The sequence below is a fragment of the Erythrolamprus reginae genome, chromosome 1 (assembly GCF_031021105.1).
Source record: "Erythrolamprus reginae isolate rEryReg1 chromosome 1, rEryReg1.hap1, whole genome shotgun sequence".
NCBI lineage: Eukaryota > Metazoa > Chordata > Lepidosauria > Squamata > Dipsadidae > Erythrolamprus > Erythrolamprus reginae.
The window spans coordinates 334,834,032-334,860,741 of NC_091950.1; the positions used below are offsets into that span (position 1 = coordinate 334,834,032).

At 39.7% G+C, this 26,710-nt stretch overlaps 1 protein-coding gene across 2 annotated transcripts; it reads right to left on the minus strand.

Moving 5' to 3' along the window:
* Positions 1–1,971: 1,971 nt before the first annotated feature.
* On the minus strand, positions 1,972–16,989 carry RHOU (ras homolog family member U). Of its 2 annotated transcripts, none has more exons than XM_070733956.1 (3): positions 16,391–16,989; positions 11,502–11,560; positions 1,972–3,991 (listed from the first exon to the last, which is right to left on the minus strand). In XM_070733956.1, the coding sequence occupies exons 1-3, from the start codon at positions 16,701–16,703 to the stop codon at positions 3,536–3,538; spliced, it is 828 nt and encodes a 275-aa protein (XP_070590057.1). In that variant the 5' UTR covers positions 16,704–16,989; the 3' UTR covers positions 1,972–3,535. The 2 variants fall into 2 exon arrangements, with proteins under 2 accessions (XP_070590057.1, XP_070590058.1); XM_070733957.1 differs by lacking the exon at positions 16,391–16,989 and adding an exon at positions 12,745–13,185.
* Between the last annotated feature and the right edge of the window lie 9,721 nt (positions 16,990–26,710).

Below are 26,710 nucleotides of genomic sequence, written 5' to 3' on the forward strand. Positions count from 1 at the left end.
TGCCAGTTTCCCATCGGAAAAAAACACATTAATCAATTGATATCTACGGAGATTCTCTGTCATCCAGGTCATAGTTGTCCTAAAATTTCCTGGTTTTTCTTTGGAGGAGTTTTGGGTCCAGAGAACTACTCTTTAGCCACACTTGGTCACACCATTAGGTATCTATGCTTTCACTTATTATCTATAAAGATGATCCCACATCTATTTTTTCTTCTACCGAATAGATGAAAAGAGGATAAAGTGAAGCAGTTTGCTCAGTCTGTGCCCTTCAGATTGCATTAGACCAGTGTTTCCCAACCTTGGCAACTTGAAGAGATCTGGACTTCAACTCCCAGAATTTCCCAGCCAGCATTCGCATTCGCTGGCTGGGGAATTCTGGGAGTTGAAGTCCAGATCTCTTCAAGTTGCCAAGGTTGGGAAACACTGCATTAGACTATGACTCAGAGTTTTCCTAGCCACTGTGGATACTGATGGTTATAGTCCAAGACAGCTGGCAGGTAAAACGTTGGGCAGGCTATTGCATAGCACAGGTGGAGGAGAAAAGATTCAAAGTGATATGAGCAATGAAGAACCACCCAAAAGGAATTATTTGCCCTGCTTGCCCTCCCCCCCAATTTACACATTTGTACATGCAATTTCTATATGACATTATTTCTCCGTTAAAAGAGTTAAGAGTTCATGACTTTGCAATAAGAGGCACATCATGATCAATTTGCTTTTTTTAAAACCTCAAAATCTTTAATCAATTTCTTAGGCAAATACTCATGTATTTATTTACTTAGAAAATTTATATTGCCCCCTATTCGCACATCGTGACCCAAGGAGGCCTAAAGGACAGAAAAAACACTCATCCCAAAGGTGAGATAAAATGGATTCCTAGACAGCAAAAGCTTCCAGCACTTCGACCATCACGTAATTGGGAATTTTCCAACTTGGCGTCTTACACAAGACTTAAGACAAATTTGGTAGCCATCTACAGCGCTCTCGTGTCAGTTTCATTCACTGGACTTCTCAGATGGTAACTATGGACTCCAGTGAGGTCAATTCAGACACAATAGTGTTGTGATAGTACCAACACCAACATTTGTCTATCAGGAGGAAATCAAAGCTTTTATGTCTTCAATTATCTACAGTTTCTCTTATACCAATGCAAGTGCACTTAGCATAATCACAAAGATTCTCAGGGATTAAAAAATTATTTGATTATTTGGTCAATTACCTCCACTTCATCATATGCATAGAATATTCATTTGATATGGGCCTCTGATTGCAATGCTGCAATTCAGCAATGTGATAAATCAAAATATAGTTTGTTAAATACCTTTTAACATGGCTTGTTAAACAAGTCCCAATGGCCTAATTCATACAAAACTCTTAACCCAAATCCAAAATACACAGAATTATGTCACCACTGTATAGTGGTAAAATAAGTGGGAAAGATAATGGATGATAAATTACTATTCTCGATATTCATACAACAGTTGTGATGCAGGGTGATGCAAAAATTCTTCTTGGAGTGTAGTCACATGATCTAGCATCTATGATCCTGGTTTAGTCTTCTCTCTCTAGCATCTGATATGAGGTAGCTATATTAATTTTACATGATACAGGTGATGCAAAATAAATTGCTGGTAGTTTGTAGAAGGGAGATAAATCAATGACCCATTTAATGCTAAGCTATGGTTAGCACCAGTCATGGTGTGCTAATGATCCTGCAATGTGATTTTTTTTTTAAAGACAAAAAATGATTTGAGACAAAATAATTTTGATCCATTCCAACATGTTTTGTTCCTGGAATTTTAAAAAAAAGTTTTTAAAAATTAGAAATCCCACATTCAGATGATATAATGTAATGTAGTTAGTATAAAAACAAAAGTTAATAATGGGGTTATTTTACCTTGAACATGAATATTATATATTTATATAAAAAAGAGAGCGGTGTGAAGAAAGAACACTTGAAACCAAGGCTCATCCAGGAATGATAAAGAATTATTTCTTAAATTCAAACATAGGTTGATCATAGTATAAATGCAAAGGGCTACATCAAAAGCAGGGGAGGAAAATTAGACAGAAAAAACAAGCTTCTAAAGTAGCCCAATTATAGTTTAAATTAATTTCTGTATTGCATTACTTAATTAGAACCGGAATCCCCAAAACAGATGTGCAATTACATAATAAATCTACAACAGTTCAGACACAGTTTAATCTATTGCAAAGAAAGGCTGTTTCGCTTTTGTTTTTCTTTGCATGGTCCTAAAAACTCACCCAAGCCACCAAAATAAGTGGCATTTAGCCAATGTTCAGTTTATTCAAATATGGAAGACCAAATAAAACTTGTACAAAAGCATGTCCTCCAAGTAGTTATGAGCACTGGTAATCAGCGTTTGCCATCATTTATTGCTACACGAACATTGCCGGTAAAAGATTTGGCATCTTTTGAATGAAAGTCATTTCCCAACAACTATGCATATTTACTCAAGGTAAATTTCCTGACTTTAAAAAAAAATAGACTTTCTGGAATTTTGAACAGATAATAAGGGGTTTTTTTTCCATTCCAGTTTATCTTACATGAGCAAATATTGTTTCAATGACACAGTATTGTGATAGCCGAGACTCAGCAAAGAAGACTAAAAATTAGTTGAGATTATCTTATGGAAAAAAGTTTCCATGTGAATTTAGACAAGAGTTCCCCAACTTAGAACCTTTCATGTTATAGATTACAACTGACCAATGGTGAGTCAGGCATCATATTTCTGCAGATATTAATACATCTTTGAATGAGCTGTCATATATCCTCTATAAATAGAAAACAAGCCCATTGCTATTCAAAATACGATTTCCCCTTTTTTTCCAAGCCAACAAACATGCACATTTCATGGTGTAAAATGGATCTGTCAGTCGGGGTATACAAGGAAGATACAAATTTTGCACAGCTCCTCTATTTGTTATGACATCCCCACACTGTGCATGAAGTAGGCATATCGTTATAAGAAAAATATATCAGATTCACGTGCAGTTTCTGCTAATTTAGCAACACAAATGTACATTTCAGAAACGTGCTGTAATATTCCTGAAGCCTACAAAACTAAAAACGCAGGCAGGGAAATTCTCCGTTTTTGAGTTAAACGTCCTAAGAGGCACAGGTTTTAGACATCCACTTGGAAAACAATAATTTGGCTATGTGGTACTCTTCACGGTCGTTGTGCAGATTTCTTAGGAGAACCCTCGGTTCTAGCCCTTCCTACACAATGAATTCATGGTTCAACTTTCAGTTCCACCAAAGTGTAGGCCAGCAGTCCTCCACAAAGAAACTACCACTAGTGGGAAAACCTTCAGTTTGGTCAACTTCAGCTTTTCAGCTCACACTCTTCCCCATCTCCATTGGAAAGGGGTAATTTTAGCAGCATGTTCAGGGGTGGATCTTAACTGTGCATTCTGGAATAGAGAGAGGTTCTCAGCCAAAGTCACCTCAAACCACCCTTGATGATTAAACCACCATTTCCAAGGCCTTTGTAAAGACTAAAAAAACCCCATCCTATACAAAACAACAATATTTTTTCCACCAGGATTTAGAGAGGTTTTTCATCTTGTCTGGAGTCCGGCTTTTGGATTTCTTTGGCTGTTGCTGAGCATCCGAGTAGTGAATGCCAGCCACAATGGCTGCATCAAAGACTTCTTTGAGGTTTTTCTGAGTCAAAGCGGAGCATTCGATGTAAGAGGCGGCTTTGATTTCCTCGGCACACAGCCTTGCGGCCTCCTCCGCCACGGGCTTCTCTTTGCATTTGTCAAGCTCAATGAGCACTTTGACGTCTTCTCGGAGGTCCGATTGGGTCCCGACAAGAATAATGGGGGCCTTGGGGCAGTGACACCGGATTTCAGGGACCCACTTCTCAATCACATTCTGGAAAGATGAAGGGCTCACTACACTGAAGCACAGCAAAAAGATGTCGGTGTTGGTGTAGCACAGTGGGCGGAGCTTGTCGAATTCATCCTGTGCAAAAATAAAAGTAAGGGGAATAAGTAACTTTAGAGTAAGAAAAGGGTTTTTCTCTGCTTCCCTAAAAGTAATGTGCCGGATAGAAAGTGGTGGTGTCCCTTACTAATATAGAGCGAAATTATTCTTATCAGCTACTAAATGAGCACAAAACACGTTCTATGAAAATAACAGCCATAATTGTTTTGCAGAAACATAGAAACATAGAAGATTGGTGGCAGAAAAACACCTCATGGTCCATCTAGTCTGCCCTTATACTATTTTCTGTATTTTATCTTAGGATGGATATATGTTTATCCCAGGCATGTTTAAATTCAGTTATTGTGGATTTATCTACCACGTCTGCTGGAAGTTTGTTCCAAGGATCTACTACTCTTTCAGTAAAATAATATTTTCTCATGTTGCTTTTGATCTTTCCCCCAACTAACTTCAGATTGTGTCCCCTTGTTCTTGTGTTCACTTTCCTATTAAAAACACTTCCCTCCTGGACCTTATTTAACCTTTAACATATTTAAATGCTTCAATCATGTCCCCCCTTTTCCTTCTGTCCTCCAGACTATACAGATTGAGTTCATTAAGTCTTTCCTGATACATTTTATGCTTAAGACCTTTTCCTTCTATCCTCCAGAGGGTCAGAAGAGGGTCATTTCCATCCACTCCACCAAGTTGACATGTAGCAAGGAACCAATTGTCTGAATACTAGCTCAGAGAGAAGGAAAGAGGACATGGAAGGCAAAAGTCCCTGAACAGAGAAAGCTAACAACTGTAGAGGAAATTAGAACTCCATGACACAATTTTATTTTTGTTGTTTTATATGGAAAATTATTTAGTTGTGCATACTTGGTAAAACCTCAAGGAGGCTGTCCCATATGGTTCCACAATACAGAAGTGAGTGCGCAACCAACTACAGCATTCAACATCGCCATTAGCTGACAACCATATTTGGAAAACAGAATTGAGTCAATGGGTTGGCTTTGCTGTGATGCGTCTCTGGTGAAAGATGCCACCTTTAACAGATGCCGGGAATTGTCTGTTGGGCCATATACCCATGGTTTGCATATCTATGTGTGCGTGTGTGAGAGAGGTTTTGACACATTCATTAAGTAAATTATGATGTTGTTATCCATGATCATGAGATGGGAATGGAACTCCCCTTCCAAACGCAAGGGTAACCTGAATTGAATACGTATATAAATTAGAGAAAAATGGTATTTACTCTCCTCTGCGACCGGTTAAATCGCACAGTCAGCCTTTCCCTGATCCCATCAGCTAAGCAATGCTGGCTGGCGGGACCATGGGCAAGAGCCTTCTCTGTTGTGGCTCCAGTTCTCTGGAACCAACTACCCCAAGTTCGTAAAGCCCCCACTCTCCTCGCCTTCCGAAAGGCTCTGAAAACACATTTATGCCGCCAGGCCTGGGGCCATTGAGAGATAGTCTTTTTCTCTGGCCAGTAGTATGAATGAGTGATGATTGTATGCTGTTCATACTGGGTTTTAATTTTTCTATTCGTTTTTATTCTATGTATTGGGGTATCTTAATTTTGTAACCATTTTATTGTTGTAAGCCACCCTGAGTCCGCTATGAGAAGGGCAGCCTATAAATTTGAAAAAGAAATAAAAAGAAATAAATAAAATGAAAGCACTGGAGACCTTTATGAAGTTATTATTTCAGGAAATATTAAAGGATTCAAAATATTTTAATTGAAAAGAAACACTGCCATATGTAGTCATCTTCAATTGAAGAAAGTGAGCCTAACATATCTCAGGGATCACAATCGTAAAATGATCAATAAATTACCAATGGAAAATGAGGAAATTCAATTCAGGGATAGATCAACTCTAACATACTAGCTCCTAGCAAACTAGCATTTTAGCGATGAGAATTAGTGCATGTGTGTGTTTGTTTGTATGTATGTGTATACACACACAATTCTGGGAATTGAACTCTGTAAGTCTTAAAGTTGCTAATGTTGGAGACCCCTGCCTTAGACCAAATGTTTCCCCACTCCATCCCACCCCAGGGATTACATTGCTCCTTTAAAGAGGCACCAATAGACAAAGCATGCATGCCCAAACTTAATTTGAAGCATCTTTTACTTCCCAAGAACAACACTCTTTTACCTGTCTACCTTTACATAACTTTCACTTCTCTGATTGGGGAAATTTGTTTGAACCATGAAGGGTTTTACTACTAAAGACAAGGTCTCTAGAAATTTGAAACTTCTAACTTGAAACTCTTCCTCTTGGGGGTTTTATCAGAAATTTATAGTAAAGAAAATGTATACTTGAATATCCATGTAATAACTGCAGCTAGAACTGTATTTGCACAAAATTGGAAAAGTGAAGAGATCCCTACAGAGGAGAATGTAATTAAGAAAATATTAGAATGTGCAGAAATGAATAGGTTAACACTGGCAATTAAAGAGAAAGAACAAACGTAATATTATATGATATGGGAGTCATTTAGAAACATAGAAACATAGAAGACTGACGGCAGAAAAAGACCTCATGATCCATCTAGTCTGCCCTTATACTATTTTCTGTATTTTATCTTAGGATGGATATATGTTTATCCCAGGCATATTTAAATTCAGTTACTGTGGATTTACCAACCACATCTGCTGGAAGTTTGTTCCAATGATCTACTACTGTTTCAGTAAAATAATATTTTCTCATGTTGCTTTTGATCTTTCCCCCAACTAATTTATCGGTGGTTAGAGAATAAATATGAAAGTTAGAAATAAAAATGATAATAAATTTTTAAAAAAGAATAAAAAAAATAAAATTAAAATAAATATAGAAAATGTATTAATAGAGTCAAATAATTTAAGAAGAGGATTGTCATAGTATTAGATATTTAGGGTATTGATATTAACCTAAGAATACGGTATATTAAATAACGGTTATGGCTGTAAAATTTAATTGTTATTTCACAAAACATTTGTACCCAGATGACACACTGTTTAATGGAAGATAGATTGTTTGTATTAAAACAAAATTTTAAAAAATGTATATAAAAAAGAAAGAAACCAACTTCTGGAAAATTTAACACACCAAGGAAAGAATACAACACTCCAAAATCATGCTGATAACACAAAAGGCTGCTTTAGATTAATATTTACTATTGCCTTCTATTGCAATGATCTGAGCTAAAAATAACCCCTTTCCCAACTTCCTGGTTCAATACAATGAACGTTGTCCTATGCTTCATTTTGGAACTCTTTACACAATACACTTTTGAAAAACTTGGCTTTTATTGTTAGATCTGAACTCAACTTTTTTCTTGAAAAAAGAGAGATCTCAAACAGCCTGATAATTACACACGTTCCAAGAGATAGTCAAGGAAAGTAAACAAGAGGAAAATATTAATATGACAACAATGGCCTCTGACGAGGTAGGATTTATCTCTTGTGTTGGTATTTTAATTAAAACCCAGCAATGTTTGACAAGGGGCTTTAAATTAACGTGCCAACATTTTGCTGCCAAGGTAGAATTTGTTTGTCAATTTGCAAATTTGAGGGTTTGAGATCTGTATTTGGAAAAAATACAGCTGTACAGCTCCCTTTTTACTTGAATTCATCTGCAGGGGTACTTGCAAAAGAAAATTGACATCCAGGAGGCAAGATTTCATTAACTCACGTATTTGAAAGATGTAACTCCCCTCAAGAAAGCAAAGAATAAATAAAACATAGCGCTCATCTCTTGGCTAAGGAATCACGCATGTGGGGTGCCGTATGGCAGTCGTATGTACCTATAAGGTTTGCCGTCCTAAATAACTGCATAATTAGAAATTAAGTTATTCATCTTGCAGCTCAGGGGAACAATTGTAAATTTACACAACCGAGGAATAAATGGAGAGGTCAGGGCAAGGTAGAAATGTGAAAGCCCCTAGATAATCAAAGGCTCTTGTCTCATCCCTTATCATCACCAAACACACTATAGAAACAGTCGTGCTTGACAAAAAAGAAGAAGAAGGCATTAGCATCCATAATTCCGAGACGCTTTCTAAAAACCCAGAGGGGAAAGGTTACCAGGGCCTACAGCTGATGCTTCCTCTGACTTGATTATCTGACGTCAATCAGGAGTAGTAAAATACGGTAAGTGTTATTTCTTACAATGCATGTCCCTACCCCCACTATGCTCATCATCACAATGCGGATGATTTTCAATCATTAAAAGGCAGTGAAAACTCCAATCTGAACCGCCCCTGAAAACTTCATAAAAAACCATAATACAATCCAGTCTCCACAACTTAAAAAATCAATACAATGAATAGCACTAGACTCCAGTTTTTTACAGAATAGCAGCATTGTAACTGCCTTTCTTTATAACATGAAGGGGGGGTAGCCTCAAGGGAAGATGTTCCCCCAGGCAGGGGCAGTAAATGAAAAAAAACTATTCCAGGAGTGCCCCCCCCTCTCTCCTTCTCCCTCCCTCCCCCCCCCTCTCTTTGAAATGTACATCAGAAATGTACTGGATGCCCAAAGCTGCTTTATAGAGTGAGATGGATAGCATATACCAGTGATGGCGAACCTATGGCACAGGTGCTACAAGTGGCACGTGGAGCCATATCTGCTGGCACATAACCCGTTGCCCTAGCTCAGCTCCGACGTGCATGTGTGTTCCTGCCAACTGATTTTTGGCTCATACAGAGGCTCTGGGAGGGAGTTTTTGGCTTCCAGAGAGCCTCCAGACTCCAGAGGGATGGGGGAGGCCATTTTTAATACACATCCCAGCTCCAGGGAAGTCTTTGGAGCCTGGGGAGGGTGAAACATGAGCCTACTAGGCCCACCAAAAGTTAGGAAACAGGCTGTTTCCGGCCTCCAGAGGGCCTCCGGGGGATGGGGGAAGCTGTTTTTGCCCTCCCCAGGCATACAATTATGGGTGCGTGCACTTGCGCATGCGCGACAACATGCCTGCATGCTCTTTTGGCACCCAAGGGAAAAAAGGTTCGCCATTGGCATATACATTTAATAAATAAATAAAATTAAAAAATAAATTGGAAATGGAATGCAGTACTGCAAGAGTCTTATTATTGTGCAGCAGGTGTGCAGCAACAGCTTCCAAGTAATCCTGAAAGGGAGTTCTGGGTAAAGCCCATTGCACTAATCCAATCTTGAAATAAGGGTATTGAGCCCTTGTTCCTGCAAACGCCTTCCATTAAACACACAAGGAATACTTTGATAAGAAAACAGGAAGCACCTAAAGCAAGTAAGATTTAGGGACAAAACACAAGGTTCTAACTCTTTAAAGTACTTAAAGTCAAACACAATGTAGTGGTTAGGGCACTAGCCTAGTTATTAGGAGAGTGTTTTCTGGCCTTCGAGCAGGGTGACTCTGGGTCAGTTACTCTCTTTCAGCTCAAGAAAGAAAGCAGTGACAACACAATTTTGAAAACGTTGCCAAGAAAACCGCAGGAACTTGTTGAGGCAGTCGCCAGGAATTAAAAACCTTCCTCTAACGATGGAGACAGAGACAGAGAGAGAGGGAGGGAGGAAGAGAGATCTCTATTACTGTTGATGGACATAAGTTTCCAAGCCAGAGGAGCACAATCTAGCCCTCAAGGCTTGACTAGACCTAAGAGACCTCCAAAATTTGTTACTGAACTCTAATATGCCATGTACCAAGAAGAGGAAAATGTTTTAGTACATGACCAGAGGGATATCGCAATCATTTTTAATTCTAACTGGATGTAATTGAAATGACCCCAGCTTAAGGTTTCTGTCCTGTCCCTGTCCACTTTTTTGGATTTGAAAGCTAATGTAGCCTTCAGCCTAGAAAATGTTATGCAATCCTGCTATAACTCCAAGCGCACCAATGGCCAGATCCCTGTAAGAAACAGAAAAGCCTTTTCTCTGCATTCTGAATGGCAAATAGGCTGCCAGATACAAATATAAACGTGCCCACAGGTACAAGTTCCATTCTTTTGCACTTTCTCTCTCTCTTTCTCTCCACCGCACATACATCTCCATACGCCACATGCTTTCTTTCACACATGACACTCTTTTTTAAAAAAAATATATTTATTAGTTATTTACATTTAAAACAGAAAAAAAGACATAGACAGACATACAAACAAACAAGAAACATTACATAATAAAGCATAATGCTTTATACAATAATATACTGTATATTGGTATCAGAACTCAATATAAATGCCAGCTGTTTGGCTGAACCTTGTTTACAGCTTGTTTATTTACACCCATTTCATTTTCTAATTTCATTATAAATTAATCTGTTTAAATTACCTTGTTTCTATCTCTCTATACTTATTTCCTAGGGTTATATTTAATTACGAATTAGTGGTTCAATAAAAGTCAATGGTTATGTTTGGCAACAGTTTCTTTGTTTCTCCATTTTTCCCATTTTCATTTGAATACGTTTGCAGTATCAAAGTTTCAAGGTTTTTTTATTTATTTATCCAGACATACCACCTGTCCCAAGTACTATGGAATTCTTTATTGTCTCTATCCTGTAACTCCTGTCACACATGACCCTCTTGCAAACCAATAAAGCAACTCTTTTCTTCTCCCCACAGTTGCCATATCCCGTTCAGAGACTGTCAATGTCCTGGCGACAAACAAACCATCATAATCTCAGGCCAGTGGGCAGGTTGCTCCTATCTGAATCCCAGTGCGCTGCACACGCATCATGATGATACGTGTGAATGCATGCTTGCTATGCTCGTGTGCACACGTCCCCTCACTATGGTTCTGTACACGCACGTGTCCCCTCGCAAGAAGCAAAAAAGTGCCAACATCTTCCAAGGGGACGCGCACACACATGTGATTTGAATGAACTTTTACTTCCGCGCATATGCGGAAGCAAAGAATTGCTGAAGTTGTGCATGCATGTCCCCTCACGAGATTTTGCTTCTGCGCATGTGCAGGAAGCAAAATAAAGTGAATTTAAAATTAAAAAAAAGATGGCGGTGCTGACAGACCAGTGAAGACCGCACTGGAGCCATTATGCACAAATTGCATCATCCGTGGACTGCTACCAGAACTCTGAGGCATGCCGGTAGCAACCCACTCCTGCCTTGGGCCCTCAGGGTAACGAAAGAGCCACTTCCCAGCCATGGGTCAAGGGGGGTGGGGGGTGGACTCCTCATGTCACCCTGGGAAACCATCTGAGACAGAGTGGCACTGCTCCCAGGCTATCACCATGGCAACCCAAGGGCCCAACCAAAAGCTTCAGGGGAAGGTTCAGAAAAGCAGGCCCAGAGATGGGCAAAAGGGGGGGGCAGTTCCTTAATGGCAGCTACGAGAAGGGTCTTAGGGCAAATCTGACATGGGAAACCCACACGCCTCAGGAAAGCCCCTTCCTCCAAGACTAAGGACTTCTGGAGATCTAAGAAGGTGGATGGAAGCTTCTAAAGAGTTCAAGGTTGATTTTTTTCCATCACAGATTCACAGACGTGTGCTGTATGTGACACACATATGCTCACAATATACACACACTGTATCATTGAAAACCACTGTATCGACTACGTAGGCATCTTTACTGACCTGCCCGGCTGTGTCACAGAGTTGGAGTCTCACTGGTCGGCCATCTACAGACACCACAGCTGAAATGGAAAGAAGGGGAGAGTTAGAAAAACTTTTTACCTATGAATGAAGAGTTACATCTGTCCTGGGGTAGGAAAAATTGGCTCTTCTGGTGACTTGTGGATTTCAATTCCCAGAATTCCTGAACCAATCATGCTTGTTCAGGAATTCTGGGAGTTGAAGTCCACATGTCATAGAAGAGCCAACTTTGCCTACTCCTGCATCTGTCCTTCTCACTTTAATCATTTACCTTTGAACCCTTTTGAGTCCATTTTAACAGCCTTCAGAGCCCCTAGTCAGCTTCTTCTCCCCAGCCTCCCCCTTGTTTATTCCCAACAATTCCTGGGTTTACACAAGCCCTTCAAGGGCTTCCGGTTTTCATTACAAAGCAGAAAATTGTGACCTAAAGACATTTGCCCCATACAAAAAGAGAGTTGTCCAAAGCACAAAGGAGGCTTTTGCTCCGCAAACACTCTCTAAACATGCTTGAAGATTTATTTGGGGTGGGGGAGAGTCAGGTTCTGTTTTAAAAGCTTACAAACTAGGAAAACCCTTCCCCAATGCTTTAAATCACAAAGGAGACAATACAAATATTTACATATTTCCCCTGTGGAGATATAGTCTCCTCTTATTCTGCTGTTTCTTCTTTGTGTATTAGGTTGAAGTCTGCCTCTCTCTCCCCCTCTTTGGGGGGAGAGAGACTGATTGATTGATTGATAATAAACAAAGAAACAAACAAATAAATGTTGCTTTGGTCTAAGCACTACTCTATCAATCTGCAACAAGGATAGCAAAATTGTGCCCTTCAGGTATTTAGAACAGCACTTTATTATACTAAAAGCATGAGGCAATAAGCATGAAATTTCAAAAATTGTACAAAATTGTACAAATGTCAAGTATTTCATTGGAGATTTTTAACTGGTGGATTATAACAAACCACAACAGTAGCAAAATATAATACACTGGTGATTAGACAATATTTTTAAAAAACCCAAATATATACTACAGTAATTAAAACAAACATTTAAAAAATGAATACCAAAGGCAAATCTTTGATTGTACAACCACAAGTCTACAAAGCTTATTATTTGGGAGTCAATTTGGCTAAATTCAAAGGAACTTATTGTCAAGTAAGCTTAAGAGTGGCTTACAGGTTTTGCAGAAAACAGGGCAATTTAGAGTTCAGATAATTAACTCAACTCACATTTTATATTACAGCAAAATCCCTTGCATTTTGACATCAGGTCAATGCAAGTGTGCATGTCCTTTAAATGCGGACTGGAAAAACATGTTCCCGCACCGAATGAAACACACACGAAACTCCCACAATTGGAGCCCTGTGTTTGCTGTTCAGTGTTTGCTTTCAAGCACATAAAAGCTCTTCAGACCTTACAGAAAAGATTCAACTAATACAGATACTGCCCGGGAGGAACCACCTTTTCGGGAGGCGGAGTGGGGAGTCAAGTAACAATGAATATCTACTTCCAAAGACAAGCATGATGAACTAGTGTTTCCTGGCTTCAGAGCACCACCCTTTAAAAAAAATTAAATATTAGTGAAGTTGTCAAGGGGAATGTAATTACAAACATTCACAAAACACCCAGCAGAAAGCTTCTCTCCACTGTGGTTTTCAATAAAAAGAAAAGGAAGTTTAAAGTAACCTGCTGGGAAGAATGAGGAGTAGGAGTTACCCCCTGTCTTAAAGGGATAAGGATTATTGTGAGTTAGTTAGCTCAAAGGATTTCCCAAAGCAAAACTGCAACCTTCTAGAAAAGGAAGGAATCAGAAATGCAAGGCTAGAGAACACAGTGCAACTTCCCTGACCCTGAGATAACAGAATAACAAGAGTCAGAAGGTCTAAATCCAACTCCCTGCTGTATAAATAAGATACACCAAACTATGCCAACACCCCAAAATTACTCAGCTCTATATGCTGTATATCACAACAGCTCTCCCTTTCCAGCAAGGATTAGCAACAGTTCCTAAAGTTTCTGACTTTAGGGCAGTGAACAAGTTACTAGTCCTCATCACTGGGACTAGTGGAAAAATACAGCAGATAAGGATCACCTATTCCAAAATGAACTAAAGAAAAAGGAGGGGTTTTTTTTTAATGTTGAGGGGGAGGATAAATTCCCTAAATGGGCTGAAACTTTCCAATAAGCCTAGGAAACATTGTGCTACCTTTATAGTTTTAACAAGAGGTGTGTGCATATATGTTTGTATGTCACGTGGGCATATAAGGGTATGGCTAATGAGAACAAAATAGCTTGAAATAGATATCTACTAGTCTCCCTTTCTTTTCAATATCAGCAAAAAAAAGTCACACACACACACTTGTGTGTGGTTTGTTTTCTTTCCATGGAAGCTGAGAGGAAGAGACGCTATGGTCTGGTTAAAGCTATTACCTTACAAGCGGACTCCCTAGGTTCAAATCCCAGTAAGGGTATGGCTAGCTGATGAGAGCAAAATAGGTTGAAATGGATCTCTACTAGTCTTCCTTCCTTTTCACTATCAGCAAAAATATGTTTCATACATACATTCCCACATACACACATCTGACAACAAATAAAAGATGCCCAGGATTTAACACTGGTAACAAGAACTCACTGCAAAATCGAGTATGCAAAACTCTGTGTGTGTGTGTGTGTAAATATATCCTTCCTTTTCATTATCAGCAAAAAAATATGTTACATACACATATATATATATACACCGCTCAAAAAAAATAAAGGGAACACTTAAACAACACAATATAACTCCAGGTAAATCAAACTTCTGTGAAATCAAACTGACTACTTAGGAAGCAACACTGATTGACAATCAATTTCATTTTGTTGTCAGCACATCAGCTTTGTACAGAACAAAGTATTCAATGAGAATATTTCATTCATTCAGATCTAGGATGTGTCATTTGAATGTTGATTTTTTTTGAGCAGTATATATACATATATAAAACTGTGTGTGTGTGTAAATATATCCTTCCTTTTCATTATCAGCAAAAAATTATGTATCATATATATGTGTGTATACGTTTTAAATAAATTTTAAATATTTCAGAGATTGTGATGGCTATTGCCTCTTCATTTATAACTATACCTGGAACTCGCATTTTTAGGACAATTCTTGACACGAGCGAGTTCTTGTTACCAGTGTTAAATCCTGGGCATCTTTTATTTGTTGCAAGGTGTGTTTGTGTGTGTAAATATAGGAATGCACACACATACACACACACCTTGCAACAAACAAGAGATGCCCAGGATTTAACACTGGTAACAAGAACTTGCTGCAAAACCAACCTCGGCTCTTTTAACTATTGGCTCAACCAGAGTAAAGATCAGAAATGGGCTCGTCCACCTTAAGGGAGGGAAAGGAGGCGTCGTCCGCCCATCCTTCCTTCTCACAGGTTGAACAAAACAGCTATCGGAGCCGCTTTACATGCCTATCTCTCCTCCAGGCCCAGAAAGTTGGGTTGTGGGCTTTATTTTTATTTTTTCCCTCTCCCCCGCCCCTGCCCACCCCCCGGGCAGGGATTTAGGAGGCAGTGAACCCCGCCCCACTCGCCATTAGGGATTGATCCCTACCGTTGGTTTGAGAGCACTCCTTCCTTAGCACTCTCCCCCTCCCCAACCCCTCTGATGTGAACCGGCGATCAGGCCAGGTTGACCTTCGCTTTCCCAAGCCTACCTTTCTTTCTTCTTCAATCGGCGGGCACCACCCCTTCCCTGAGTGGGCAGCTTCAAAACCCACCCTATCTCGGCCTGGGGCCTAGAGGTAGAGCTCTTGCTTCACCATCAGGAGGTTGGGAGTTCGATCCTAGATAGAAGCAGGTTTAGGGTTCCCTGCGTGGCCAAGGGGTTGGACTAGATCAGTGTTTCCCAACCTTGGCAACTTGAAGATATCTGGACTTCAACTTCCAGAATTCCCCAGCCAGCATTCGCTGGCTGGGGAATTCTGGGAGTTAAAGTCCAGATATCTTCAAGTTGCCAAGGTTGGGAAACACTGGACTAGATGACCCGCAAATTGGTCTCTCCCAACTCTGTTAAGCTGTCATTCAACCAGGAGGAGACGCCAACGAGCAAACGGGGCGAGCAGGCAGAACAAATTAAACCCAAGTCAGAAGGGACCTTCGGTTCGATCCCAGGTGGTGCTTGAGCTAAGGAAGCGAGCGGAGGGAGTGGGAGAAAGAAGAACAGCGTGAAATCCTTCCTTGGAAACCCAACCGGGACCCAACCGATCGATCGATCGATTTCTATGCCGCCCTTCTCAAGCCAACTCAGGGCAGCATACAACATTAAATATAACAAAATAATAATAATAATAATAATAATAATAATAATAATAATAATAATAATTATTATTATTATTATTTAGATTTGTATGCCGCCCCTCTCCATGGACTCAGAACGGCTCACAACAAAATAACACAGTGTTAAAAATCTAATATTTATTTATATTTAGATAGACAGACAGACAGACAGATAGAGATAGGTAGGTAGATAGGCAGGTAGGCAGGCAGATAGATAGATAGTTGTTAGAGTTGAAAGGGACCATGCAGGTCATCAAATCCTACAGCACCCCAGCCAAATGGCAGTCCAAATGTTAAAAAACATTTAAAACCCAACATTAAAACCATGCAACACAACCATTCCATGCATAAACTATATATGCCTGGGGGTATCTTAGTTCCCTCATGCCTGCCGTATAAAAATCTAATAACTATAACGATATGAAAATTTACTAAAACATTTTTAAAAGACCCCCACGTACACTCACACCCATCCATCCAATCCAATCGTATCTCGTCTCAGCCGGAGACAATCCCAGGCCCGCCGGCAAAGGTAGGTGTTCACCTGAGAAATTATCGAAGGCGGTGGGGATGTATTCCGTCGGGTAGCCGTTGGTGGTGTAACTCACCACCAGGCTGGTTTTGCCCACCGCGCCGTCTCCCACCAGCACGCACTTGATGCTGCGCCGGGGCTCCGCTCCGATGGCTCCGGCTCCGGCGCCGCTAGCTCCGGCCCGGCAGCGGTTCCCCAAGGCGGCTCCCAACGCCGCCGCTCGGCCGCCGCGGACCCGACGCGGAGGCACCGGGGGCACTTCGCAGCCGCCCGGCAGCGGCTTGCTGATGTAGCCGCTCTCGCCTTCTTGCTGCTGCGGCGGCATCCGCCCGGCTCCGGTGCGGGAGACCCCCAAAGACCACGAGATCCGCCGAGCCACAGCCGCGGGAGGCAGCGCTGCGAGAGGCGGCGGCGGGGTGGGCGCGCCCGCCGGGGAAGAGCTCCCGATCTTTCCCCCTTCTTCCAGATCTCGGCGGCTCCCGGGCACCGACGGTGCGATGATCTCGGCTCCTTCTGCTCGCGGGGAAGACTGAGCCGAGCAGCCGAGCGCTCGATCCGCCGCCAGATGACATAATCCCCGAAAAGACCGAGGGGAAAAAACACGAGCCAAAGAGGGCGGGGCAGCCTGGGACGGGCGGGACTTGAAGGGGGGAGAGGGGGGGGAAAGGCTTTTTTGCCGGTAGGTGGCGCTCCAACCAATCCGCAGCCGCCGTTCGGCCGAAAGGAGGAGGAGGCGACGACGTGCGCGATTTCTGGCCGGCATGGACTCGACTTAATCCCTCCCCCCGCCCCGCCCCCGCCCCCGGCTGCGTTCCGCGGCGCTTCCTATTGGTCGATCTTGCTTCTTTTCGAACATTTGACGACAATGGCTTATCTCGTTCGGCTGGACATTTGAACGGGGCCACGTAAGCCGCGCCGCCTGAGGAGGCGTCGCGCGATCTTTTGGCGCCAGTCCTTTTTTAAAAAAACCTCTTTTTAAACTCTTTTTAAAGCTTTTTCCTACGTTTCTTAAATCTTTATAATTTCCTTTCCGCGGTCATTTCTTCGATCTCGTCAGGGGTCCCCCCCCCCTTTTATTTGCTTTCCCCTTTTCCCTTAGTTTTATTTATTTATTTGTTTTATTTATTTGTTTTTTCAAGTACGTATTGGGGATATGTAAAAATATAATAATATTCATATACATGATACTAGTAAAAAAACATTAAAAAGAAACGTTCTTTTTTTGAACTTGTCTTCTCCCATCTTCCAGAACAATTGCAATTTGTTTTCGAAGAGGTGATCGGTTTTAAGATCGGCGTTACAAAAAATAAATAAATAAAACTTGCAAACGCTATAAGGTGTAAATGCTTATTTACCGAATTAGGACTCGAATACCTTAAACTTTCCTAACGTAATAAAATATATGAGACAATGTATACTGCTAAAAAAAAATAAAAGGAACTCTCAAATAACACATCCTAGATCTGAATGCATGAAATATTCTCATTGAATCCTTTGTTCTGTACAAAGTTGGATGTGCACAACAGCATGTGAAATTGATTGTCAATCAGTGTTGCTTCCTCAGTGGACAGTTTGATTTCATAGAAGTTTGATTTACTTGGAGTTATATTGTGTTGTTTAAGTATTCCCTTTATTTTTTTGAGCAGTGTATAAACATGAAATACTGTATATGGATAAATAAGAATAATGTATGAAACTGGGTGTAGACCTGTGCCAAAATAATAAGATATTTAAAGATAAAAAACAAAAAATTTAAAAATGTATTTTGGAGCTTCCCCCCCCCCCCCCAGCCTAAGAACTAATATAAATCTCACTGAGGTTATCCTTATGGCTACAGTATCCAGAACACCTGCTGTACAGTACAGTGGTATTGAGAACTGAGATATTCCAGGTTAGGCACATTACTAGTAGTAATATAAAGAAGTGTAATATGGGTGGGTGGGTGTGTTTTACAGTAATAGGCAACCGGCAACCCTAGCTAATCTGGTATGTTAATAGCAATCACATTTAGATTTATATACCGCTTCACAGTGCTTTATAGCCCTCGCTAAGCGGTTTACAGAGAGTAAGCATATTGCCTCCAACAATCTGGGTCCTCATTACCGACCTTGGAAGGATGGAATCTCAGCCTACTGAGATTCGATCTGCCAAACTACTGGCAACCTGTGATCAGCAGTAACTTGCAGTACTGCACTCTAACCACTGTACCACCAAGGCTCTAAATCGAGTGGTGGGGTTGGACTAGATGACCTTAAAGGACCCTTCCAACTCTGGTTTAATTTGTTATTCCTCCTCGCCCCATTTGCTCGGCGGCGTCTCCTCCTAATGGATTTTAAATCTGATTTTTTGGTCAAATGAATGATTTTGAGAATCCCATTGTGTAGAAGCAAAAATTACCGCAGAGATAAAAAAAATTACTTAATTAAATGATTCATGTTCACTTTTGAACATGAAGTCCAACTTCAGTTGAAGAAGCACGAACATTCCGCTTATTCTTAAATGTTCAGAGTTGCTTTATTCTTTGGACAGTATTGAACTGTAATGTGTCTTTCAGAGTACAGTACACTGGCCTTTTGTTCAACAGGATGATCAACTAGCTGTTGTGCAACACCCCCACCCCTTTCCCCAGTACCGTATCAAGTTAAACCATTTTCTTGCGATGGCGAAATTAAAGAGACTTTGTTGGCGATGTGACATTTCTATACTGTACAACGAAAGGCCTGTTTATGTGTAAGATCTATAGATTTCTTTCTGAAGATTTCTGAATACTGTACTTGAACCTTTGGTATAAACAATACATAACAAGAAAGAAATGTGTGATTCAAATTTAGGGACAGAAGCCATCAAACAAAAGTTCAGATCCTAGGATGCGGTCCAAGTGTACAGGTAGCATCAAAGGAATTTTTTTAGATTCAGTTATAGACTAGAATTTATATTTAATCTCACTTCTAATGTTAGGTATGACTACACTGGTTATGGATTGTTCTGCTGCTTATGCGGCAAGCACAGGTTAGATATGAAGTGCAGTCAAAATAGAACAACTTATTCACGTATTAATTTGTAATAGGATCAGAATAGCCTGTCTCTTATTTTATTGTTTCTAATGCTCTTGTAAGCTGTTAGCATAGACCCTTTCCCCATATTTTTCTCTAAGATTATATCACAAAGTTTTAATATTTGTTAGAATCCCTGTGTCTTGAATTTTTCCCCTCTTCAGGACACATTGTAGGGAGAACTTGTAGCATTTACATTTAAGAAACTTTATATATATATATTTGTTTAATATTCACTATAGTGACTAACACAAAAACAGAATAATATTTCTTCTTTCAAAACTAGCAACTTCCATCCATTTATAATGAACAGGACAGATTTGCAAAAGTAGCATGTGTTGGCTTGTTTCTGGTGAAATCGAGTTGCAGTTTGTCCAATGTTATAAAATCAATACTAGATAAAAAAAGGTAGATCATATATTTTGTGGACTGTGCTTTTCAAAATTAACTCCTGAATTTTAGAATTGCTTTGTTGTAATGGAATTTATGGATTATATGCTATTCAGTATTTGGTTTATTGATCTTAATCAAACAGATTTCTGGGATTTCTCAGTTTTACCCAGAGGTTTTACCCTGTGGCGCACCTGCGTATCGGCATGTGATTTCACTACCTGCCCAGGTGCAGTAGCATAACTGTTAACACTCAGGGCCACAGGGAAGAGCACATGTCACTGTTCCACTTTAGCAGCCCACCTCTGGTTTTACCATTATACCATTATATACAAACCTAATAAATAAATAAATAAATTCCTGACTTTGCATCCACAAGAATCTCTAGGAACACAACTACTGAGATGTGTTCCCCTTCAAGTCTCGTGGTGTTTGCCTACTTTTGAGGGGGAGGATCAAAGAATAATGAGGATGTACACCAAGAGTTCAGTACTACAGGCCACTAAAGCCAACTGCTAGATCTGCAGGTCAGCGGTTCAGATCTCACCACTGGCTCAAGGTTGACTCAACCGTCCATCCTTCCGAGGTGGGTAAAATGAGGACCCAGATTGTGGGGCAATAGGCTGGCTCTGTTAAAAAGTGTTATTGCTAACATATTGTAAGCTGCCCTGAGTCTAAGGAGAAGGGTGGCATTAAAAAAATTGAATAAATAAATAAATATTCCCAGAAAAGTGTGAAAATCACCTCAACTGCCAAGCTGAAACAAGCAGATACCTCATACCCAGTAATGAGCAGCCAAAATTTTTACTGCCACACTCTGGGTGTGGCTTATTTTGTGGGTGTGGCTTAATGGTCATGTGACTGGGTAGGAGTGGCTTGCCAGCCGTGTGACCAGGTGGGAATGGCTTGAACAATCATCATCGTTCAAGTGAACTGTTAAGTCCTCGACTTACAACCTTACCAGTGTTGCTCGCTGGGGTGACAATTTGTGTATCCCGCACTCTCATTCGTGGGTCGCCCCCCCACCTCAGGCTGGGTAGATAGGCGAACAGGTGCCGCCACAAACATAAATGCTGACAGCGGCGTTTCCACCCACACCTGCTTGCAGCTCAGGCGGGAGGTGGCCGTGTGAGGCTGGAGTCGAGCCGAGCAGGAGAGAGGAAAGCTCATCTGAGGCCAGGAAGGAGGAAAGAGGAAAAAAGCAAGGAGCGTGGCCCTCTGGAATCAACTCCCATGGAGATCCGTATTGCCCCCACCCTCCTTGCCTTCCGCAAGAGACTCAAGACTCACTTATGTCGCCAGTCCTGGGGCCATTAGATTCTTGCCCCCTGGCTGATGAATGGACTGAGAGAAACCGATTGAATGAGAATGACTGGTTTTTTAGGTTTTTTAGTGTTAGATTATATATTTAATTGGACCCGAAATGTTATGTATTGTTTTATTATATGTTGTGAGCTATCCCGAGTTCTTGGAGAGAGGCGGCATAAAAGTCCAATAAATAAATAAATAAATAAATGAAATGATCAACCCCAGCAAAATATGTCTTTGTATAGTATTAGTGGAAGGTACTATACTTCCAGCATATAGATATTGAAACCCGACCATTTCTTTAAAATCTTCTAAGGTGGTTCATCCAATAAATATGGAAAATAAAATTTTATTGAATGAATAGCATTTATGGATCATAGTGTTACATTCTTTAAAACTCTGCCCCACCGACTGAGTATTACAGGACATTTTTATCTTGATTAAGTAATCTACTGTCGCTTTCTTGGGCTCATGTCTCAGGTTGAAAGAATCCAGTGGGTGATGCTTAGTGCAGTGTTTCCCAACCTTGGCAACTTGAAGATATTTGGACTTCAACTCCCAGAATTCCTAGCATTTCCCTGCAAAGGCAAGATTCACTTGTGTGGTTTTTTTTAAATCAATGAAATATTAATTAATTGGTTGTGATAGGAGTTGAAAACTGTTAGGCACATTTTGCATTTAAAAAATGAACTTATGTTTTATGGCTTTGATAATTATAGAAAGAGTTATTTAGAGGCAGAGGTTAAAATATAATTGTACTGCTGTGAAGAATATTGGGAACAATTTATTTGTATCTTTGTTTTCTATTCTTTAGGGTTTTTCTTTTCTTGCACTTTCGGCTTTTACTTTTTTTCCTTTCTTTTTCTTTTCTCTTTCTTAATTAATAAAAGCATATAAGATTTCAGGTTCCCTTTAAGGAGAGAACACTATTTCACCCCCATTCCATTCAGAAAGTCTTTCATAAAATAAAAACTACCAAACATGAACCTGTAAAAATACTGCTAAAGAAAAGGATGGAAAAGGATCTTCTATTCTTTCAGTGATATGTTCTATTACCATACCTTCTTTTCTATTATTTCTTAGATATATTTTACTATGAGTATCTCCTCTATAACCTTCATCATGTATTTTACTATGTGTATGTAGATATATGCCCACTAAAACCCTCATTGTGTATTGGACAAAATAAATAAATTAAATAAATAAATAATAAAATAAAATAAAATAAATAAATTATTTCATACTAATCTTCTGGCCAGGGTGGGTGCATGGGAGGGTGTTACCCTTGCTGCTTTCCCCCAAAACCATAGTTGCTATGATGCCTTCACATATAAAAGAATAAAATAAAAATATTACATAAAATATTTTAATCACATAAAAGGCTGGGCCGTATTCCAAATGCAGTCTTAGCATAAACCAGGCATGTCCAACTTGTGACCTCTAGCTGCATTCAACTAATAATGCAACCCCATGTTATAAAAAAAAAATTAAAAAGGGAAGTTTGCTGTTTATATACATTAATTATGTATTTTATATGTGGCCCAAGACAATTCCTTTTCACTCAATGCAGTCCCGATAAGCCAAAAGGTTGGACATCCATGACACAAATATTCCAAGCATTGGCAGAAAACCTCATTATAAAATGTCAGTGTCACAGGTTGAAAGACTACAGGAACTATAGAATAGCCTTTTGGGAGTCCCTGCATTCCAGTGTCAGTTTGCCCAACTCCTGCTTACTTCTGTGACTTTCAATATATTTCAGAAATGTTACTGTCGATGGAAGGGATGTTTATCTTTACTGCATCTATCGGATTATTGGCCATCTACCAATTACGTTACTCTCGTTGTTTATCTCAATCCTACTCAAGCTAGAAAGTGGGCAGGTTTCATCTTGAGTATACAAAAAGCTGAATGAGGATCCAAAGGTTAAAAAAAGACCAAAAAACATGGAAGAATACCAGGTCACCAAGGAAGAGACCATAAAGATAATTCAGAAAAGTAAAGATGTTGTCCGGAAAGAATATAGATACTGATCACATTATTCCCTTTCAAGCTACAAAATACCTGAACTCCATCTCTGCTCAAAAAAATAAAGGGAACACTCAAAGAACACATCCTAGATCTGAATGAATGAAATATTCTCATTGAATACTTTGTTCTGTGCAAACTTGAATGTGATGACAACATGTAAAATTGATTGTCAATCAGTGTTGCTTTCTAAGTGGACAGTTTGATTTCACAGAAGTTTGATTTACTTGGAGTTATATTCTGTTGTTTAAGTGTCCCCCTTATATTTTGAGCAGTGTATTTGCCTACAATACATGGCTAAATGCATCCCTCCCTGACTCCATTATCACATTAAGAGACGATCATGTTTACCGGTCTGATCGTATAAGCCGTAGAGGAGGAGGAGTTGCCATCTTCTATAAAAATCACTAAACCTAAAAAATATCCACGTTAGACATGATCTCAATCTTCAAGAAACCATCATCTGCAAATTGATGTTAAACGCCACACTTTGCTTCCTATTGTGTTATAGAGCCCCTGATTATGACATCATACATGCAGACAAGTTAACCTTACTACTAACATGGCAACGCTAAATGAATGTACAATTGAATCCATACACTCAACTCTTTACAATGCTATTACTAATCTAGGATTCGGACAAATAGTAACAAACAATACTAGACTCAGCAATTGTCTTGATCTCATCTTCTGCAACAGTTCACACTCAATTTATGGACTACAAATAAAAGAGCCCTTTTCCAACAGTGACCACAGTATGATTGACTTTTGTCTCAATCTACGTCCTTTCAATAATCACCATAATAATAGGATAACCAATTACAACTTTGAAAAAGACAACTATAATATCATAGACGTCAATCTCTCAACTCTTGATTCGCAGACATTATTCTCTGGCTGTAATACTGCCAAAGACTATTGCAATATTTTTTAGCTTGAAATGCAGAGTCATTAAACTATATGTACCACTAATAATCACCAAAAAGAATCAGAACACAAATACAAGCTTGGAGGACACGATCTTGTAGATGACCCTCACTCTGTCAAAGACCTTGGAGTACCGATATCTAATGACCTAAGTGCCAGAGCCCACTGTAACAACATTGCCAAAAAGGCACTAATCTAATCTAGCATAGCTTCTTCTCTGGCAATATTACACTAATAACCAGAGCTTACAAAGTATTTGCTAGACCAATTCTTGAATACAGCTCAACTGTCTGGAATCTGCACTGCATATTGGATATCAATACAATCGAGAGAGTTCAAAAATATTTCATAAGAAGAGTTATTCACTCCTCTGCTAGCAAAAGAAGACTTTATTCCACCACACTTAAAATTTTGAGCTTAGATAGCCTAGAACTTCGTCGCCTCCGATCTGACCTAAATGTAGTTCATAGAAGCATCTACCACAATGTCCTACCTGTCAACGATGTCTTCAGCCTCAACTGCAACAATACATGAGCACACAATTGATTCAAACTAAATGTAAACCACTCCAAACTCGATTGCAGAAAATACGACTTTAGCAACAGAGTGATCGATGCCTGAAATGCACTACCTGACTCTGTGGTTTCCTCGAAAAACTTTAACCTTAGATTATCTACAGTTGACCTCACCCCATTCCTAAGAGGTCTGTAAGGGGCGTGTGTAAGTGTACCATTGTGCCTTCCGTCCCTGTCCTACTGTCCTATTGCCTAATTTAGCTGTACCTACTTTGCTAATGTTTATATTCATAACAATTCCTACTACCTTGTATATGTTTGACAAGTAAGTAAGTAAGCAAGCAAGCAAGCAAGCAAGCAAGCAAGCAAGCAAGCAAGCAAGCAAGCAAGCAAGCAAGCAAGTAAATAAATACAGGTAAATGGTAAACAGTGTTACGCAAAGCACAGGCAAGGGCATGAAGTAGTAGGCCATACTGATTAAAATAATGAGGAAAAGAAACATCTTTTTAAATATGGTGCGGTAGTGGTAGTGGGGAGAAGAAGAAGAAGAAGATGATGATGATCCCCCTGATCAATGAGTGTATCAAGTATGAGTGTTGAATGATTGGTTTGATAGGTTTTACTTTCTTTTAATAGAATTTAATGGTTGTTTTTAATGTAGTATTAATTGGATTTATATGATTGTTCTGTTTTTTGTATATGCTGTGAGCTGCCTCGAGTCCTCGGAGAGGGGCGGCATACAAACCCAATAAAATTAAATAAATAAATAAATAAATAAATAAATAATCTTATTATTATTATATAATATTATATAATTATTATTGTTGTTTTGTTGTTGTTATTATTATTATTATTTATTAGATTTGTATGCATTAAAAAACTACAGCTAAAGACCCAATATATTACTCAATCAGACAATTCAATCATATTGCATCATATTTATTGGTCAGGGGGGCAAGATCTAATTGCCCCAGGCCTGGCAACATAGGTGAATCTTAAGACTCTTGCAGAAGGCGAGGGGGGGCAATACGAATCCATGACGGGAGCTGATTCCAGAGGGCCATTGTCTGGTTGACGGGACCTGGAGAAGGCCAACTCTGTGGGACCTAACCAGCCGCTGGGATTTATGTGGCAGAAGGCGGCCTGCCCTCTTTGTTTTTCTCCTTTTTCTTAAATAAGTTCCTCTTTTATATAAAGAGACAGCCAATTTTTTTTAAAAAAAGAAAATCTTCATCAAATCTTCATCACACACAAGTCTACATAGTTTATAGCATGTACTTTCATGTGTAAGTCCTGTGTTTCTGGGTATGAGGCCAGAGCAATGAGTAATGGATCATTCTGGCCTAAAAACACACACAAACACACACATGACGGAAAGGATCCATCAGGTTGCAGAAGCATTAAAGTACAGAGATTAAGTACTAACAAGGGTTCAGTGACATAAATTTTACATATAACTTTACTATAACTTTCAAAGTTTCATTTAACAAAGTATTTAATTATCAATAACATTTCATCACCTTTCTGCGTCCTATTCTGCCTGGACAGTAACAGATTGAAGGTTTTGTCTTATTAAAACTGACCTGATAAATTATCACTGCATTATAGCCATCTCTGTTACAATAATAGATTTAGATTCTGTCCATTAATTTTTGGCACATTTATTCGGCTGCTTTAGTTTAGAGGGAGAAGACTGCCCCCTGCTGCCCATATCCATCTATTGCTTATATTCGATTCAGCCATTGCCAATGTTCATAAATGCCAATCCATAATTAAGAGAATAATTGTTTGCTGAATTAACCCAATTTCTTGAACTGTAACTTGTAATGACCATCAAATTTGCAAAACACTCTAAGCCAAAATTAGCCAATCCCAGCATGATGCAGCCAATGTCTTCAACCACCGGTGACTGGACAGATGGGGATTTCTTTAAAAAAAAACCTGCCCTGGAAACTCTTAAAATGATGGGAGAAAAGTCAGACTAGCTCAGAGTATGCCAAGACTCCCCACAGCTGATATTCAAGGGTGTCTGGATCAGCATAGCTACCAGAGGTTGCTAGTTGTTGAGGCCTTACAATTCCTAGGAACTCTAAACCAGAGTTTAGTTCAGT